The 18,414-nt window shown below is 46.9% G+C and overlaps 1 protein-coding gene across 1 annotated transcript in view; it reads right to left on the bottom strand.

The window, feature by feature from the left end:
- Plpp3 (phospholipid phosphatase 3) overlaps positions 1-18,414 on the bottom strand; it is a 77,723-nt gene that overhangs the window by 20,431 nt on the left and 38,878 nt on the right. The window contains exons 3-4 of the mRNA XM_052716120.1: positions 5,686-5,966; positions 5,248-5,305 (exon numbers count right to left, since the gene is read on the bottom strand). Coding sequence (XP_052572080.1) covers positions 5,248-5,305; positions 5,686-5,966 — 339 coding nt within the window. The remainder of the gene's footprint in view (positions 1-5,247; positions 5,306-5,685; positions 5,967-18,414) is intronic.

Raw genomic sequence — 18,414 nt, forward strand, 5'->3', positions numbered from 1 at the left:
AGGGAGCTCTGAATTACATGGAAAAATTGCCTTTCCGAGTCTACGATCTAACTCAAGAGCTGCCAGGCTCTGTAGGAAATTACTTATGTACAACGAGTCCCGGTTTTCTGAACTTATCTCTTCAGTCTTCGGAGAAAAGAAGCCATCCCAGGGCGTGATGCAGTTGTCATCTGGGACAAGCTCCAGGATATTTGGAGCTGTAGGCTCCTCCTCTTCACCTGTCTCACGTACTTATAAACACCCACGTCTCAATGGCAGACATACGGCCTGCGTACGTGAGTGGAAGGCACTGGCCTGGAAGTCTCTGAGCTGACTTAATCGGTGGAGTAACAGCCCTTCCTTTCTCTGTGTTCCATCCACTACCAACATGAATCAGGGAGATTCTCAGACTCGGCCACAACTATATGCTTTTATGGTTTTCTCCACAAATTACGAGCATCTTTGGTGTTTCTAGGTGCTCACCTAGGTTCTGGCTCTCAAGTGCTCACAAATGGGTGGATGAACGGACAGATGGAATGGAGTAGAAAGGAAAACCATCTGGTACAGTGGTTTATGCCTCTCTCCCCCTAGAAACAGCAATCATGTCCCTATGAGAGGTTGGAACATGTTCTTCCAGGGATCTGTGGGAATGCCTCATGGGCAGCCCAGACCCTATGCTCTGGGATTTCAAACTTATTGAACAAAACCTCAATGACTAACAACCACAGCCTGGAGAATGTGGCCATCGGAGGTCAGCCACTTCCCTGTTTCCTTGGTACCCACCAAATCCTGTGACATATAAACAGTTCTCACAGGACAACACAGAAAAAGCCAAGGGGTGAAGGGTTCAGTAAAGAGGTAAAAGCCTGTTCCCTGGACCACATGACTCTTAGTAATCTAACAAGTCCATGAGTAAGTAGGATGAAAAGAAAATTATTGGAATAGAAAAGATCATTGCCCTATGACAGTCAAATGGTCTGAGATTCATCCAAACACTCATTCATTCATCAAACATTCACTGCACACTTGCTAAGGATGTGAAGGGGGTTAGGAAGGGCTAGTGATGGTGGATGAGGCTATCTGTCTTAAACAGGGCAGAGTCAGGGAGGGCCTCTCTGAGAATGAGACCTGAGAAAAGACAAAGGGTAAGGCGCTGCCTTCTAATGAGGAGCCTGGATATAGACCCACCGCAGGCTAACGTGCACTGCAGGAGGGAAAGCTGGAGTGCATGATCCCGGAGCTTAGGGATCAACTATCAAGTGTGCACTTCATTCCCTGCTGCCTCTGGCCACCAAGCAGGAAGTGCAGCGCATGCGTCTATGGACTGTGGGTTCCTCCAGCTCCTCCCATTTTCACGGGACCAACGCCACAGGAAGCCTTCCCTGGCTTTGTCTTCATCTATCTACCCCAGCACACCACAATTCCAAACAGACGCTATAACCTACCCATCTCCTAATCTCTTGAGCACAAGGTGCCACATTATCATCACTGTCTTCCTGGGCCTCTGTCTAATGAACTCTTGAAACACCGTGACCACGCCTTACCAAATTCCAACTTCCCACTCCCATCATGGCACTTGGTGCATATCAGCCACTCGCTGAATATTTGCCAAATGCTGAACGGGTGATTTTTCTTGTGGATAATTCCAGGTCTGAAGCATCTCAGGAGCCCTAGAGAGTATCAAGGAATCTGGTCCACAGTGGAGATGCCAGGTGTGCTACATAAATTGGTGTCTGCCCGAGTGTTGGTGTTTTATCCAGGTAACTACATTGTCCTCATACCTCGACCATGGAGGCAAAAGACCAATCCAGATGTAGTCTTCTGGGATGTAGGCCAAGACCCTGAGGTGGGAGGCATGGCGGATGCTTCTATGTGCTCTTTTTGTTTTTATTAGCATCTACATGAGTCTCTAACAAACCTTAACCTCATCCTTAAGCTTCCATGCCCAGAGATAATTTGGTGTTTGGGTCATGGTTTTTCCAAGCCGCCCATTTTGCAAATCCAAACCCAATCTGGAGTGCCCTTCAAAGCTATGGAAGCTGTTGCTGGTGATGGCTGAAGCTGACAGGTCTGCAGTAGGGGATGCCTGGTGTTTCTAGTCAGCCCCTGTCTGTGAACACCATGGCTACATGGACAGAAGTTTGGCCCTCGTGACTTCCCTTCCTCTTTTCCGTCACAGAGAGGACTTTAAACGTCTTCCAAAAAGAAACACTTGGCTGAGTGATAAACAGCACCCACCCACACTCCTTTTTCTTTCATGTGACAGATGGAGGATGTAGGGCCAGCTCAAAAAAGTGGCAACCACTCTATAAGACAGATGCGACAGTCTCCATTTTACAGAGGGGTACACAGAGGCTGTGAAGCATAACCACTCAGAGCTCACAACTAGCCACGGGCACAGCCAGAGCAGAGTCTGCATCTGTCTGATTCCAGAGGCAAAAGCAACCAGCGCTGTGCTCAGCTGGCTCACATATGGTTCTCCCCAGTGCTCCAGGGAAGCTGTGGCTCTCAGGCAGTGAGAAAAAGCTCAGGGTGCATGTGGAGGTAAGCCAGGATCCAGGCCCAACTCCAGCACTTCCGGGAGTCCAACAGAAAAGCCCCGAGGGAGGGCTGAGGGGCTTGCCTGACTGATCACAAGATTTCCACTCTCAGGCAGTGAGCTTCAAACTTCCTTGAGAACGTTTTTGCAAGTGGGACATTGGAAAGACTGGGACTTCTGTGAAATAGTCACACAAAACCAAGTTCTAGAAAAGAACAGAATCAGAACACTGCTCAAATTTTCAGTCTTTTGCTTCTGAGATCATTTAAAGCCAGATAACCTTGGGGCTGGGAGGTAGCAGGGAGAGATCTATGTGTATGAATTTGCATGTGCTGGCGTCTTCAAGAATGGACATTGAATATGTGCACAAGTTCCTAAGATCCTGTGGTGTCTATGTAATCAGTGGTGTGTGTGTGTGTGTGTGTGTGTGTGTGTGTGTGTGTGAGAGAGAGAGAGAGAGAGAGAGAGAGAGAGAGAGAGAGAGAGAGAGAGAGAGAGATAACATACCAGGAGGCAAGGGCTAAGCATGCCTCTCTGTCTCTCTCTTCTCTCATTTCAGCTTCCCTTCCTTCTTTGTCCCAGCAGTAAGAAGGCACTACAATTTTCCCCTCCCTCCGAGAGCTACAAATACATCTTCCATGACAATGCATGCTGCCTCCCTCAGTCATCCTGTTGGCAGACTGCCTTCTGTGACCACAGCTAGTGAGGGGCTGTGGAGTGGAAGGAGCCAGCTTAGGGGAGAGTGTGGAACCACCTAAGCTGTGAAAGCAGATGTGGAGGACAGTTCTCTTCTCCTTCAAGTGAGGTGGGTCAAGAGTTCACATTCCTTCCGCTTTTTTTTCTGAGAAGGTTTTTGTTTTTTTGTTTTTTGGTAGCCAATATAATGAGAAGAGGCAACAGTGCCCCTTGGGGAAGACCACCCTTCACGTGCCTTTCTGTTTTACTGGCTGTACGATGTCCTTATTAACTTCTCAGATTCAAGTCTGTTTCCACAAACAAGATAAATCAAAGCTGAGCCCACAAGCTACAAAGAGATGAGAGTGTTTGTTATGAGCTCTAGGCATAGTGGCTGGCACCCAGCAGGAACCCCAAACCTGCACCCCAAACCTGCAGTCAGCACACACCTGGGCAGCTGCAGAGGACATCCTGCCCGGGGCTGCCTTCAAAAGAACTCAGTATTTTTCTCTTGGAAGAAAATGAAGGAACATGGGGGGATGGGATGGGGGCTGAACACATACAATTCTCCTAAGCACTTTTACAAAATACTGAAATTACATTTGTAAAATTGCTTCCAGCCCTGGTAAAATACACACATGGAACAGAAACCTAAATATCTGCTAAATTATCCTTTCTGAGAGCAAAACAAAAACAAGCAAATGAAGAATGGAGAGGAGTGCCGTTCGTGAATAAATAAGGTCCAGGTCTACTGTTTTTATAGGCTGGGGCCTAGCTTTCAGCACTGCATCCTGGGTAATGGGAAGCCGGAGGCCTCTGAACTTGGAAAGGAGTAGGGAAAAAGCAAAACAAAACAAACTCTGTTTTTTCCAATTCCTAATTATGTTTTTAAAATAAGTTGAAATCAAACTGTTCTTTTTCCAAACAGCTTACACTCTTCGGAGCTATGTCCGACCTCTCTGCACCTTCTCGCTCTGAACTCAACTGGAGCAGCTGAATGCAGGAAGTGCCTTGGCTCGGGGACCTCATTCAAGGGGAGAGGAAAGGCGGGGAAGAGCGTGTTTAACTGACAAAGGAAAGCAGAGTGGCTTGCTGTCCAGCGGGCAGCTGGAGTGAAGGAGGCTGTCCACCTGTACTGTCTAAGCATGTCCGAGGAAGCCAGCCGGGGAAGAGCAACATGCGAATCCAAATCACATCTCCCCCCTCCAAGGCAAACGAACTCAGACACACTTCCTACTGTCTCTGGATCCAGGAAACAGGAATACATATTTTGCACTTTGTGAATTCCTGGACATCAGAAATACTTTGTAAAAGTCAAAATCACTCTCAGCAAGCGAGCTAATGAAGGCCAGTGAGACTGCTCAGAGGGTGAAGGCACTTCCTACTTGACAATGCAAGCAAGCCCAATGATTTGAGTTCAGTCCCTGGAAGCCGGGTAAGGGTGGCAGAGAGAACTGATTCTGGCTGCCATGGGCACGCCATAGCACGTGCAGGCCTCCTCCCATATAAACAACTTAGAATTTTTTGAAGTGATATAACGACGCTTCCTGAAGTTCTTCTATTGGTAAACTACAAAACAAACCCACACAGTGCACAATGTGAAGAGCCAGATCAGAAGCCTTGGGTTTGAATGTCACTGCTGGTGCATTTGTAAATTTTGCAGTTCACTTGGAATCTCTGTGTCTAATAATCCTTTCCTACTACAGAACAGTATCCGTAACGTAAAGGTTATTCTCAAGACCAAAGGAGTCGTGGCTTCCCAGAAAGCAATGCTTGTACCATAAACTAGTACACAAGTATCCTTTATCCTTCTATAATTTCAAAATGGACACAACAGTCCCTATTTAGCAGCAGGGTGAACGGATTTTTATCTAAATAATAGAAAAAGCCTAGAAATGAACAGGACTTCTGCTATGGGAGTGTTGAGCTCTGATGAGATCTAACGTGCCCAGCTTTTTTTCCCCCCCAAGGATTTCACATGAACTATATCCTCAATGATACCAAGGGGGTAAGCTACGGTTGGACACTGCTTCTGTTAGGGGACAGAAACTTACCACCAGATACAGCATAGTAAACATGGAGAAGGAGGCGTGGCCCGAGAAGAAGGACTTCCTGCAAGAACAAGAGAGGACCGTGAAAGGACCATATTCACATCCCCAGTGTTCACTCTTCTGTCTTCCCTTCCCTAGACTCAGAATCTTGTTCATTTTTGCATCCTTGGTAGTGCTTTGATAAATGCCTGGAACGTAGCAGCCATGCATAAATAAACAATGAATGAATGAATGAATGGGTTTAGTAATGCCATATCACAATGATTGATTTACACATCTGTCTTGATCATTTGGCTATGAGTTCTTTCTTTGAGAGCAGGTACTACGCTTTCTTCCTCATCTAAACCAGAGCCCAGCACCGGGGGTGTTCTGAAGGTGCTCTCTAAACCTCACCGTGTCAAGAAGGGCACCTGCTGTGTCGGTGTGGTGGCAGCATCCTACCTGGCCTCCTGGACTTTGCTGTCTTCTCCTCTGCACCTGTAGTTCTGAATGTAGCCCTCGGAGCAGTTGATCTGACTGAAATCAGGGTCACAGACGCTCAGGAAGTGAGGCCGCAGGCGCCCGATGGACACCTTGGCGATGTCTGTGAAGGACTGGCTAATAGCGCAGCCGAAGAGGAAGCAGCCCACTTGCTTATAGAGGGCGGCCACGTAAGGGTTCTGAATGGTAGATCGGGACTTCTCCTTGAGGTAATAGATCCGGTAGAATTCCCCTGTGATGATCTAAAATGAAACGAATAAGGAGTCAGGGAGAGCTGAGACATCCTCAAAGCTGATGCTGCAAAACCGCACTACGGGACAACAGGAGAACATATTCAGTATTTAACTATAGGGTATAATCCACAGAATCCTAATTTCCTACTTAAATAGGAATATATTTAAACAACACAAGAGTAACAAAGTGTGCACATGGCTGTCATTTCCTTCTTTAAAAAGATTCTTACATTGCCATAGTATCTCTGCAACAACAATAAAACCCACCAAGTATAAATACATATATAATATACATATGTGTATGAGACTAATATGTACATCAAAAAGGACTCAACTATAGAAAACAAAAGAAAATAAAGGCTCAAGGGCACAATTAAAAGGGACACGTCAGGGACCCCCCGTGAGCAAATCTGAGGGTTCTGGGAGGCGGTGAAGGATTAGTAGTAGTAGTTAAATTCTGGTGAGGGTCCCGCCTTGGTGCTAGCATTGATGAGCATTTCCACAATCCATAGTGAATCCAGGCTCTGCCACCTCCCTCACATCCTTCAGCACTAAACCTCTCAAGCTTCACATGCCTCAGCCTCCTTCCCCCATAAAAGGAGGTGGCTGGCCTTTGCAGAGTCGCTGGTTTATGTGAGATAGCATTGGCAGGAAATGTGCTGGGTCATGGAAAGGGAGACTTTATTATTTTTTATTATTTAACATTTATTTAATTTTCTGAGAATTGAGCCCAAGGCCCCACAGAGAGTGACATCTCTAGCCCTATTTTATTTTTTTACACATACAGTCTTATGAAAACAACAACAACAAAACCACTGGACTAACCTAGGCATAGTGGCATACACCTATAATGCCACTACTCGGAGGCTTAGGCAGGAAGATCAAGAGTTCAAGGCCAGTCTTGGCTCTATAATAAGACTCTGTCTCAAAAACAAACAAAAACAAAGTAACACTGAAATAAAAGCCAACATTCAATACGGTACCTTTAGGTACCTGAACTCCTCAGCTAGGCTTTGTTGTCTCCTTAGGTTTGAAGGGGGCCAAAGGAGGCTGGTTTGCATGTTCTTCCACGATGTACTATATCCCCGCTGCTGAAACTGCCTGGTTTTCCAGTAAGCACGGGCCAGCTGTCACTCCACAAGGTGAATGTGGACAGTGTCTCTCTGTCATTAGACTAAATTGCCTTGGGTGGATGCACAACCGTGCAGCCTGCTCCCCTTGTCTTAACTCCATGGCACAGCTGTGGCCACTTCCTGGTTGCAACCCCAGGCCGGGGACAGTGATGGTCAGCTCATCACTCACCACAAAAAATTCCCTTTCATACTTCCTCCCGTGGAGGATGATGAACCACACTTGCCCTTTCAGTAGGCAGACACATTCACAACCACAAGGGAAGCAATAGATTAGCACATCTGGGGCACTCCTTTGCAGAGGTTCCGTTATTCCTTTACAGTGGGGGTAAGGCATCTAGGCGTGAGTGTAATCCAGGTCCTCAATGGCCTCAAAGTGCAGGGATGGGTGGTGTATAGAATAAACACACCAGCTGGGGCCAAGGACAAGCAGGTGCTGGGGAGGGAACAATGCTGATACAAGAGCCCTGGGTGACGAATGTACTGTATTTTGTAAGTGTCACACTTTCCCCAGCTCATTTTGAGGATGATTCTACAGGACAGGGGTGGTTAAAGGTGGCCCAGTCATGTACTTGCCTAGCTGTTCCCTAAGAAAGCAGAACTAATATTTAACTCCCCATGGGTACTCAGACATGGTCACTGAAGGAACAGACGGATGTCAGGCAGTGGAAGATAGGTCAATCCTCAGAGAAGCACAACTGGAAATGTCCCCTAATCCTTGCCAATGTCCCTCTGATAACCTGCCACAGAGATGAAAAATCTGAGAGATATGGCAAGTCAGATACAAAAGCAGCCATTCTATGCTGATCAGACTAGAGCCCAGATTAACCTGCGCCCAAAAACTGGACCTACGTGCACTCACTCTCTGCCCAATGTTCTTTCCTACCATTCCTGATCCAATTCTCTTTCCAACCTGTTTGAACTTCTACCCTATGGAATCTTACAGGCTAACACCGTCCAGATGTCCATTACCACAATCTTGCTCACTGACTTCTGATTCTTTATTTATAATTCACACTCAGGTGTGTTTACATGGAGAGGGATGGGCACTGAATGAAAAATCAAGTAGCCATGGTTGGAGTCCTCACCTACTGAGTGAATTTGGAATAAGTTCTCTATTTGCAGAATCATGGTTTAGTACTTCAGAACAGTAATGACATTTACCCTCAACGCTGCTGTGCGGGCTTCCTAAGCAAGCAGAGGGAACAGGGAACAGACAACAGGAAGGAAGGTTCCTTGTGAAAAACACCTACAAGCAAGGAGCAGCAGGACCATGGCCCTGGGCACAATGCCTGCCCTTGGATTGCTCCTGAGTTTCCAGGACCAGGCCACTGACTTAGACAAAGACATCCTGGCTCAAGCATCATTCGGTGTAATTTTCTGTTCAGGGTAAGAAAGAACATGTGGGTTTCTACTGCCGATAAGCATCTTTTGCATGGACTGACGGGCTAATTTTAGGCAAGAGTCACTTCTGTGCAGGACACTTTCGGGAGAAAGGGTTTTATGACAATTCAAGGACTCTCTTCAGTCCTAACCTCTCAACTTTCTACAACTCCTATGGTGTGGCCATTTCCAAGAGCTATGAGTGAAGATCCTGGCAGGATGGGAAGAGCAAGAGGGAAAAAGAGATCATATGCTACCTCAAACCCCTGACAGCGTTGGTCCCAGCAGCCATTTCTCACAGTTCCTTTGAACTATTGTTCCATTTGGTCCACAACGCTGTTCAGAAGGCAAGCCCATTATACAGATGGGGACTCTGGGGCTCTGAAGGATGGAGCCTGGTAAATGACAGAGGAGTAAAGCCCACTGTCTCTCAGTTCAAAGATACGGTGTGGGCTACCCAGAGATTAGCTTGTTAGTTCTATTGTTATCAAAATCATTTTCTATGGTGGAGGAGCAGTTGTGTGTCCCCAGGACAGCCGGGCTGAAGCCACTTAGCAGACACAAGGCTCCAGGACCACATGGCTTCTGGAGCCACCCTGACAGATTGCACAGTTAATGAGCAGCAAATTATGTATTTTCTCCATCCCCTCGTACGGAAGGGTCGAGGAGTCGACAACACAGCCATAAATCATCATTATGAACCAGGGGACTCAGCTTCTTGTAATCCTAACCCTTAAAGGCTATTTAATGAAACTTGGGCTGTACCTCTGCAGGAGAGGCGAGGGCTTAAACCGTTCCCTGACATGTTATTCGCCTACTCTGGAGTCTCAGATTTACTGCTTTCGGACTTTATTCATTATTCACAATGTTTTCATTCCTGGGTCATAAAATGAGCACCCCCTTCTCTCCAAAGGCTTGGTCCCCACCCCCAGGGCCCACATTTCTGCCTCAGTCAGCAAGGTTCTGATATGTAAATTTCACTTTGGAGAAAAATGCCTTCCATGTTGATCTCCCTCTGAAGCAGCTTTGAGCAGCAGATCTGGGGGCGATGGCCAGCTGCCAGGCCGGCAGAGAACTCTCCTCTACCTGCCTTTTAAGGCCCTTGGCCCGGAGTCTGGAAACTCATACAGAGGAAAGCATGGCAATTAAGCTACAAGGGGACAGAAAGGGACGGGTCCTGGCCAGCCAGCCAGTGGTTGGGAAGCTGTCTCCAACTGTAAGGGAGAGCCTCTTCCTGCCTTTTGTGGTGAAGAGGAGCCCAGATACCCACGTCTTTTCAGATATGAACTGTTCTGGAGAGGAAATGGAGAGGGACACTAGGCCAGCCTTAGTGGGAAGGACAGGGCATAGTATAGAGAAAGAAGCACCAGGTTGGGAGCCAGGAAGTCTCAGTGTGATCCCATCTATTACTTTCCAGCCAGATGACTTCACCTGTCTGGGCTTAGGTGTCTCCTTATAGAAAACAGCATTAATATCCACCTTGTGAGACTGGCAGGGGACTCCATAGGTGATATGTCAAATGCCTGGCACTTCCAAAGCTTTGGTCTGGTTTGGTTTTTTTTTTTTTTTTCCATCTTCTTCCATGATTAGGAGGGGTTGGGCAATATAATAAAAAAATCAAAGCACTCTTTAAGAATATCTTTTCCAAGAGTTCTTTGCAAAAGAACATTTCAAACTGGATGTAGGGAGCATAACCTGCCAGGGCAGAAGCAGAAAATGCATGCGTGCCGACGCTGGTTTCGATCCTTCCAGGAAAAGAAGAAAAGAAAGAAAGTGCAGAAGGACCCCCTGCCCCGCCCCCCCCCCACCCCCCCCACCCCCCGCTCAGCTGCTGTGTTATTCTAAATGCTCTGCTCTATTTATAAATCACCCCAAGAAAAGTAATATTTTTACACATTACGTCCTAACAATTCCTCTGCTAGAGACTGAGAACCCTCCTCCTGTTGACTCTGAAGAGCTAACGTCCCTATATTCTGTTCGGCTTTAATAATATTTACACAGCATTTTACAGCTTACAAAGCGCTTTTCCCTCCTCCGCGTTGTCTGTTTCTCACAGCACCCCGCGGGTCACTATATGATTACCAAGGCTTTCTAAGTGAGAGTGGTGAAGGCCGCCAGAGAGGCCAGTGAGCCACCCTGAATAAAAAAAGGGGGGGTACTGCTTAACAGCCCCATCGCTGACACCTGGCCTCCTCCTCACTCCTGTGTTCTTCCGGGTGTTACCAAGGAGGCTGTTTCTTTAAAGTCCCAGTGGGTAGCTGGTCCTTATGTCCCAAAGACAGAGGCATATTCTTGTCGTATGCTTGCACTTGTAGCCACCATCCCGAGTTGTTTGTTTTGCCTTACCCCAACCCCTACATCTCATGTGTGTCGGTTAACAAATTCTTTGTGCCCAGAAAAGATTCATTCCACAAACATTTGATGATGGAGAATCATTTTTCTCAGTCCCAAGGCAAAGAAAAAATATAATATACTAGGGTTCTACCTCTCAAGATGGAGTCAGGAACGAAATGGTACTTTCTCTGAAGCCAAAGGTTCCATATACTAAAAGAAACTGGCATATCTTTACTTAAGTATAAGTAAGTGACTGGAAAATTCCCACTCGACTGTCTTCAGCACTTTGCCAGTACAGTGCACGCTGGCTGGGAAAGACCATGAAGACACAGGCATTTCTAAGGCCACCAGTGGTGATTCTGGGCTTTATGGATATGACAACTCTGACCTCTGAGACAGGGATGACCAAGAAGCCAGAGAGAGACCTCAGAAGCCCATTAGGGCTGCAATCAGCATGGCTACCTGTGCCCACAGGCCTCGTGAAGAACATAGTTTCAAGGGCCACTATTTCCCCAGATGGCAGGATCTCACATTCAAAGGCCTCCTTGAAGAGATTCTCTGCTAGTCAGTCCATGCGAGTGTCTCTGGGCAGCTCTCTCCAGAGTGTTGCACACTCCCGAACCCACACTCCTTTTCTATGTTGAATTTGTCAGGCTTCCTTAACATTGTACCGCTGTGCGTTTCTTCCCATTTCTATGCTAACTCTCTCCGTTTCCAGTGTCTCCACATCTGGCTTCTACTCAACAAATGCGAGTCTTCGGTACAGTTGCATCCCCAGCTCTCGGCTGTGATTTTAGCTGCTTCGATAGTTCTGTGAAGATGATCTCCTGAAGGGCAAATGCCCCCCATCAATCCTGTCCCAGTCTTCTGCCAAATCACCCAAGTGGACATAACGCCAGTAGGTCAAACTAGCCAAGTTCAAGATTAAACCTAGCCCTGCCCTTCACCATCAAACTACTTCCCTCACCCCTGTATTTCCGTTCCACGTGTCCCTAAACCTAACTGCAAAGAGCCAGATTCTTTTTTTTTTTTTTTTTTTTTTGGTTTTTCAAGACAGGGTTTCTTTGTGTAGCTTTGCGCCTTTCCTGGAACTCACTCTGTAGACTAGGCTGGCCTCGAACTCACAGAGATCCGCCTGCCTCTGCCTCCAGAGTGCTGGGATTAAAGGCGCGCGCCACCACCGCCCGGCAAGAGCCAGATTCTTAAGGCTTCTCCCTTTTCCTTCTTCCACTGCTATCACCTTCCGTTTGCCCTGCTGTCGCGAGATCCCTCCAGTCACCTTTCCCGTTCCCGTTGTATTGCCACCGTGACGGTTCAGGCTTCATTCTTACCATGGTTAGAAAACTGACCAAGCTAACCTAAAACTTCTTGTCAATCTCTACCAATTAACTGGAGTGTAAATTCCTCAGTCAGAGACCTCGACAGTCCTGCCCCAGTCTCGGTCTACCTGAACTTCGTCAGCGTCCTTGTCCCCGTTCCTCCAGCCAAACAGGTCTGCTCTGCAGCTCCGGCAATCAGACCAGAGTTGCAAAATCTCCTCCATTGTTAACAGAAATCCCTTTCTCCCTGCAAGTCAAGGTCTCTGGTGAAAATCCTGTAGAGCTCAGGTGCCAGCTGGTCTTGGCTTTTTCGCCTCTGCACCTGGAGTAAGTAGGGGCGCTAAACCTGGCTCCTTATGCTAAACCTGGCTCCTTATGCTAAACCTGGCTCCTTATGCTAAACCTGGCTCCTTATGCTAAACCTGGCTCCTCATCCACAAACATGAGGGAGGTGCTGGTTATCAGCAGCTGAGAGTTTTCTGATAATGACACAGGACATACGCTCATTAAAAAGATGATCAAGTCTGTGTGTGTGTGTGTGTGTGTGTGTGTGTGTGTGTGTGTGTGTGTGTGTGTGTGTGTGAAAACAGCCCGAAGTCCTCGACTCCCAGGTACTTCACACCATCTACATTTGGTGACCTCAAAGCTGGAGAAAAATAAAAATTTTCTGTTTATTTCTTAGTCCCAAGTAAAAGGAAACTTTGACATGCATTGTTTTTAAAGCACTCTTGTCCCTAGGGCCCACCACCTTGATTTCTGTTTTTAATTTTTTCTCTAATTCGTTTCCCTCCTTGAGGCTTTAACAGGACGGCTGGTCTTGTGCTTGCCTTGCATCCCCTTTCAACCACATTTTTCAATGGCAAAAATCACACCTTATACATTAGCTTATGGGCCCCAGGGTCTGCCACCAGGACTGTGGTATGAGGGAAAGGCCCACTGAGCATCTACATACACAAAGTAGGTGGTGGCCACCATAGCTGTCGTCACCCTCCTCCTCCTCCTCCTCCTCCTCCTCCTCCTTCTCCTCATCCCTCCTCTTCTTCCTTTTCTCCTATACTGGAGGCTGAGTCTAGGGCCATGGACTTAGCTTGTTCCTCTGTTCAAATCGTTTCACACAAATCACTGCTACACACTCTCACCAGCAGTCACTTGCCCAGTGGCCTGGATGTTTTGTCTTCATACATGTAGCTCTCCAAGACCAAGAACTAAAAGCTTTTATAGCTGACTAAAAGAAAGACGAAGAACACTCTACACAGCACCTAACATACTGGAAATAAAATCAACAAACAAACAAACAACAAGAAAAGAATGTCCATTAGAAGACTTGGGCTTTAAGCAAGTCAGACCTGAATTCGAATTCCCACCTTCACTTTTATTCAGCATAGTAACCTTGTATGAAATCACTTTGCTCTGTAGACTTCAGTGTCCTCGATCACCCCTAACTGGGGAAAATAATGCCTACCTCATATCGCGGCTGAAGAGCACTTAATTAAGATAAGGCAAATTCGTTTCTAGTCCCTCAGCTAGCTCATAAAAGGATCTGACTGTCCCACTACACTCTGACTCCCCCAGAATCTATCCCTCAGACTCATAAGCATTGCTACTTAAGGCAGAGGCTACTGTCACCTTCATGTTAGATACTGTTTGCAAATAGTCATGAACGCTAAGGGCTGTACACAACTAGAGAGGAACTGCTGTGGGCCCCATTCCTTTCCGAACGCAGGAGTGAGCACGGGAGCTGGAGGGAACGAACGAAACCCCAGACAGAGTCAGTCAACGCCCGTGTTTGCTAAATCACAAATAGATGCCCCCTCCCACAAGCCCCCAGGGATAAGAGGGTCTCTGCAGCCATCTGATCAGGGGACAGCATAGCCGAAGGATTAATGTGGCCTCTCTCTGTTGGTGGTCTTGGTAATTGCACAGATGGAGTGGACTGTAAACTGGGGGACTGGGTCTCCCACCAACTCACTGCTGGGCCAGCACGGCTTCACCTTTTTTTTTTTTCCTTCAGTTGAAAACTCAACTAACCTTTAATGAGGAGCAATGTTGGGGAACCTTGTTTTCTTGGCAGAACTCTTGCAGATAAAGGGAGATGGGGTGGGGGTGGGGGAACTAATGAAGTCCAGATGTGGGCCAACTAAAGCCTGATCCTGAATAAACAAGCCCTGGAGGTATTAAGCTCTTCTTCTTGTCTCTCCAGTAAGAAATTTGCATGTGGCACAGAGCATGTCCCCATGTTCCTCATGGAGCGTATTTAAGGCTTCTGGGAAACAAGCAGGATCCTCTGGCATCTCAGGCCCAATGCTTTTGATTTTCTGCCCATGACTGAAAGCATCCTTGGTGATTTTTGTACACTTATATAAAGCACCATAGCCTGCATCTTGAACGAACACTATTAGATCGTATTGGATCAGTCTCATCCCCCCTGTCCCGTACAGCTAACAGGACACAAACTTGGAGACAGACAAGAGAAGTCAGCACCCCAACAACAACAGGGTCAGAGGTAGGCTCAGAGTTCTCTGGGATTTCTGGAAGGTGGGGGAGGAGGTAGCCAAGGAATGCTCCCTGGAGACGCCCTCTTGGTGTCTGTTCAGTGCCTATCACATTCCATCAGAGGAGTCTCTCAGGAACCTGTCATCCAGCAGGAGGGACCAAACCTAGACTGGAATCCCACAACAAGGCGATGGGTACTAAAGGCACTATTGGCTTGTTTGAGATGGGGCACTTGTTGGCTGTGTGATGAAACAATGTGCACCTCACCACCGTGTGCTCCACACCTGGTACACTAGAGGCCTGTGAAATACCTGTGGAAGGGAGGCAGGCTAGAGAGGACAGCGGAGGCGTCAAGACTTTAAAAGCCTCAGCTGTGGGGCTGGAGAGATGGCTCAGAGGTTAAAAGCACTGACTGCTCTTCCAGAGGTCCTGAGTTCAATTCCCAGCAACCACATGGTGGCTCACAACCATCTGTAATGAGATCTGGTGCCCTCTTCTGGACTGCTGTCATACATGCTGTATACTTAATAAATAAATCTTTAAAAAAAAAAAAAAAAAGCCTCAGCTGTAGGATCAAGACTGTCGCTCCGACATTGACAGTTCTACGAAAGTCACTGATCATCTTCGAGTCCCAGCTGGCTCAGCTCGTGACATTCATTCTCCCAGGATGACTACCCGGGGCTAACAAAGAGAGTGTGTGCAGAAGAGCTGCGTCACCAACTAGGCATCACTACAGAAAAGCAAGCATGGATCTCACTGGTCACACACGTAAGACCACTGGATCTGAAGGCCAAAATAAGCCCAAGGAGTTAATGACTGCTCAGCCCACTTTTACAGAAAAGGAAACTGTAGCTCAGAGTTTCAGTGGCTTGCTCACTGTTGGCACAGGTGAAAACAAGGAAGAACGGAAGTTGAGACACAAACCTAAGACAGATGGTGCCGAAGTCTGAGGGTTTTTTTTTTTTTTTTTTTTTTTTTTAGTTAGGAGTATTTTTGCACAGCTGGGTTTTCTAGGGTAAGTAGCATGCTTATGGCCAGCAGGGAGGGAGACTGACCTACGATATACCCACGCATCAATTCCTAGATACAAAGAATCTATGTGAGCCCATCTTGGGGTCTGATCGTGGCAAGCACTGAGCCCATGTTTATTAAACAGGACAATGACCATTTGGGGGAGGCCATTAAGACCTTTGACCTTAATAGTCATGATGGGCACCAATGCAAGGCACCACTGGAGGAGAGCTAAATAGGATGTGGGGTTTTACTATGAGTTGTTCCTAGCCTGGCTGCTGCTAGAGTCATTAAGCCTTTGCAAGGCAGGGCAGGGACTGCTGCTGTGTGGACCTGGAAGGAATTCTTATGCTATAATTCCAGAATCTGATACACATCTGAAAAAGAGGTCAAAATGACGACGCTTTTTCCATAGGTTCTGCCTCAGAAAGGTGTCTGCTTTCTCCATAACTTCCGAAGCTTTGCATCTTGAAGCCACCCCGATCTCCTCCAGCACCATTCCAATCCTTTGTTGTGGTGATTGGGCAAACTGGATCAAGGGCATGACTCAGTCAAGGCTCCTCTTGCTGTGTGAAAGAAACCCGACATTGAGCAGAAGGTGCAGGGCAGTCCGTAGCAAGCTGATTGGATTTCCGGTTCGGCAGCCTGCTCCCCTGCCTGACTGTCCCTCAGGCTCTCTGGTCAGAAGTCGATTCTGGGTGAAGGCAGCCAGGCTCAGGGGGCCCTCAAGTTGAGAGAATGGGAACTGTGTCCTGCTGCTGCTGTCTGCAGCCCGGATAGCTTTTCCAGAACCGAACATACCAAAGCGAGTTATTCACCCGCCTCTGAGGTCTTCGCTGAACTCTTCTCCAGGAGCACTCTTGGCATCACGGCAAGTGAGCAGGCTAGTAGACCTCTACAGGTGAGAGCACACACATCACATGTGCCTCTAGCTGAAATGCATTGGCAGCTGCAGCAGGAGGCAGAAGTACTGTTGCAGAGAGGAATGAGAGGCAAGAGGCCTCCGATCTAACTAATGACATGAAAAGATTGGTCATGGTCAAAAGTGGGGGCTCCTTTCCAGACTCCATTTTAATTTTATATATATATATATATATATATATATATATATATATATATATATATATATATATAGTCACCATATTTTGACACTGTGTTTTCATTTGCAATGAAGACAGCTAACATTTATTGAGTAAACTTCACTGTGCCTGGCATTGAGTTTCTCTCTCTCTCTCTCTCTCTCTCTCTCTCTCTCTCTCTGTGCTGATCTCATTTCAAAACTTTAGCAAACATGTCTACTTACATACTCTCTCCATATAACGTATGAATCTACTGAGGCTGACCAAACTCAATTAACTTGCAACATGACCCACAGCAGATGAGCTCAGATATGCACCAGAGCCTATATCTTTATCTAGCTCTCGGTGTTTCTTTGAGGGTGAACTTTATCAACACTGTCTCCATGTTTCCCTGGCACACAGTAGCTCTTGGCCAGGATAGCAGTTATTGTATGTATTTTTTTTCTAGATATTTTTAAAATTTTTACCATTGGCATAGGAGGCTGGCACATGTGCCACATTGACCACGCGGAGGTCAGACCAGAGGAACACTTTTAGGGGTTGATTCTCTCCTTCCACCTTGAGGTGGGTTCCAGAAATCGAATTCGTGTCGCACACCAAGTCCTCTACCTGCTGAGCCACCTCACTGACCCTGCTGTGGGCTGTATATCGCCAGGTGTTTCTCTGAACTATACAGGGCTTGATTAAAACCTATTTTGCTGATGCCATTGCTCATCCTATGATGAAGGGTCCAGCACAGGAGTGTGTCAAGGGAACCTGGGTACCCAGGGGACATTTCAGTGATAACATCAAGGTGACAATGATAAAGGACAGGGACACGGAGCACCTAAGAACAGGTGTGAAAAGGAATTAGGAATGTTGGGACCTCTGGAGGAGGCACGACGTGGGGCAAGTCCTGCTGACCAGGACTTCTGCTTGGGAAAAGAAAGACAGGCTAGTAGACCTCTACAGGTGAGAAAGACAGATACCAGCCTCTGGAGAAGCCGTTTTAACATTTCCTTTGCCCATCCTGGGGCCTGGGAGAGACCAAGGGCTGTTCCCACGTACAAGACTGTGCACACTCCATCTAGCACACTATACAGGGTGTTTGTAGGACCACTATGTTTGAGTTTAATGGCAATCCTCTTGAGGAACTGTGAATATCATTTCGATATTATAGAGGAGGAAACTGAGGGTGATGGGTACCAATCTTTCACTTGATTCACCTTTGAAACAGTGTCTGATTCACCTTTGGAACAGTGTCTAATTCACTTTCTACTGTGTGCCTACGAGCAGCCCCCAGGGCATGCTGGGAAAAACACCTGGCAGAACGCCTGAACAGCACGTGATGTACCTGTCCTGAGCCTGTTCTTATCACAAGACTCCTAGATTATAACGTGCTCTCTTAAAGTATTCAATTAACCAATCCTCTGTCTGTCAAGAACACCTGTTCAAACCTCAGCAAGACATACTCTACAATTACCTGCTTTCCACAACAAATGCCCTTTTCAAGAAAAGCTGTTCTTCCCGAGGAACTCATTTCCACAACCATCAATTTGGAGTAATAGTAAATCGGACCTTTCATTTTTCAGCTTTTGAACAGAGATCCTTCGTGCACCTTCCCAAGCTACTATGACTGCCAACTGGTCTGTTTTTCTTTTCAAGATTGGAAAGAGTTCTACAAGCTCCCCTTGCCATTGCCCAAATTCAAACTGCTGATTAAAAAACA

The sequence above is a fragment of the Peromyscus californicus genome, unplaced genomic scaffold (genome assembly GCF_007827085.1).
Source record: "Peromyscus californicus insignis strain IS unplaced genomic scaffold, ASM782708v3 Scaffold_5__1_contigs__length_169319896, whole genome shotgun sequence".
Taxonomy (NCBI): domain Eukaryota; kingdom Metazoa; phylum Chordata; class Mammalia; order Rodentia; family Cricetidae; genus Peromyscus; species Peromyscus californicus.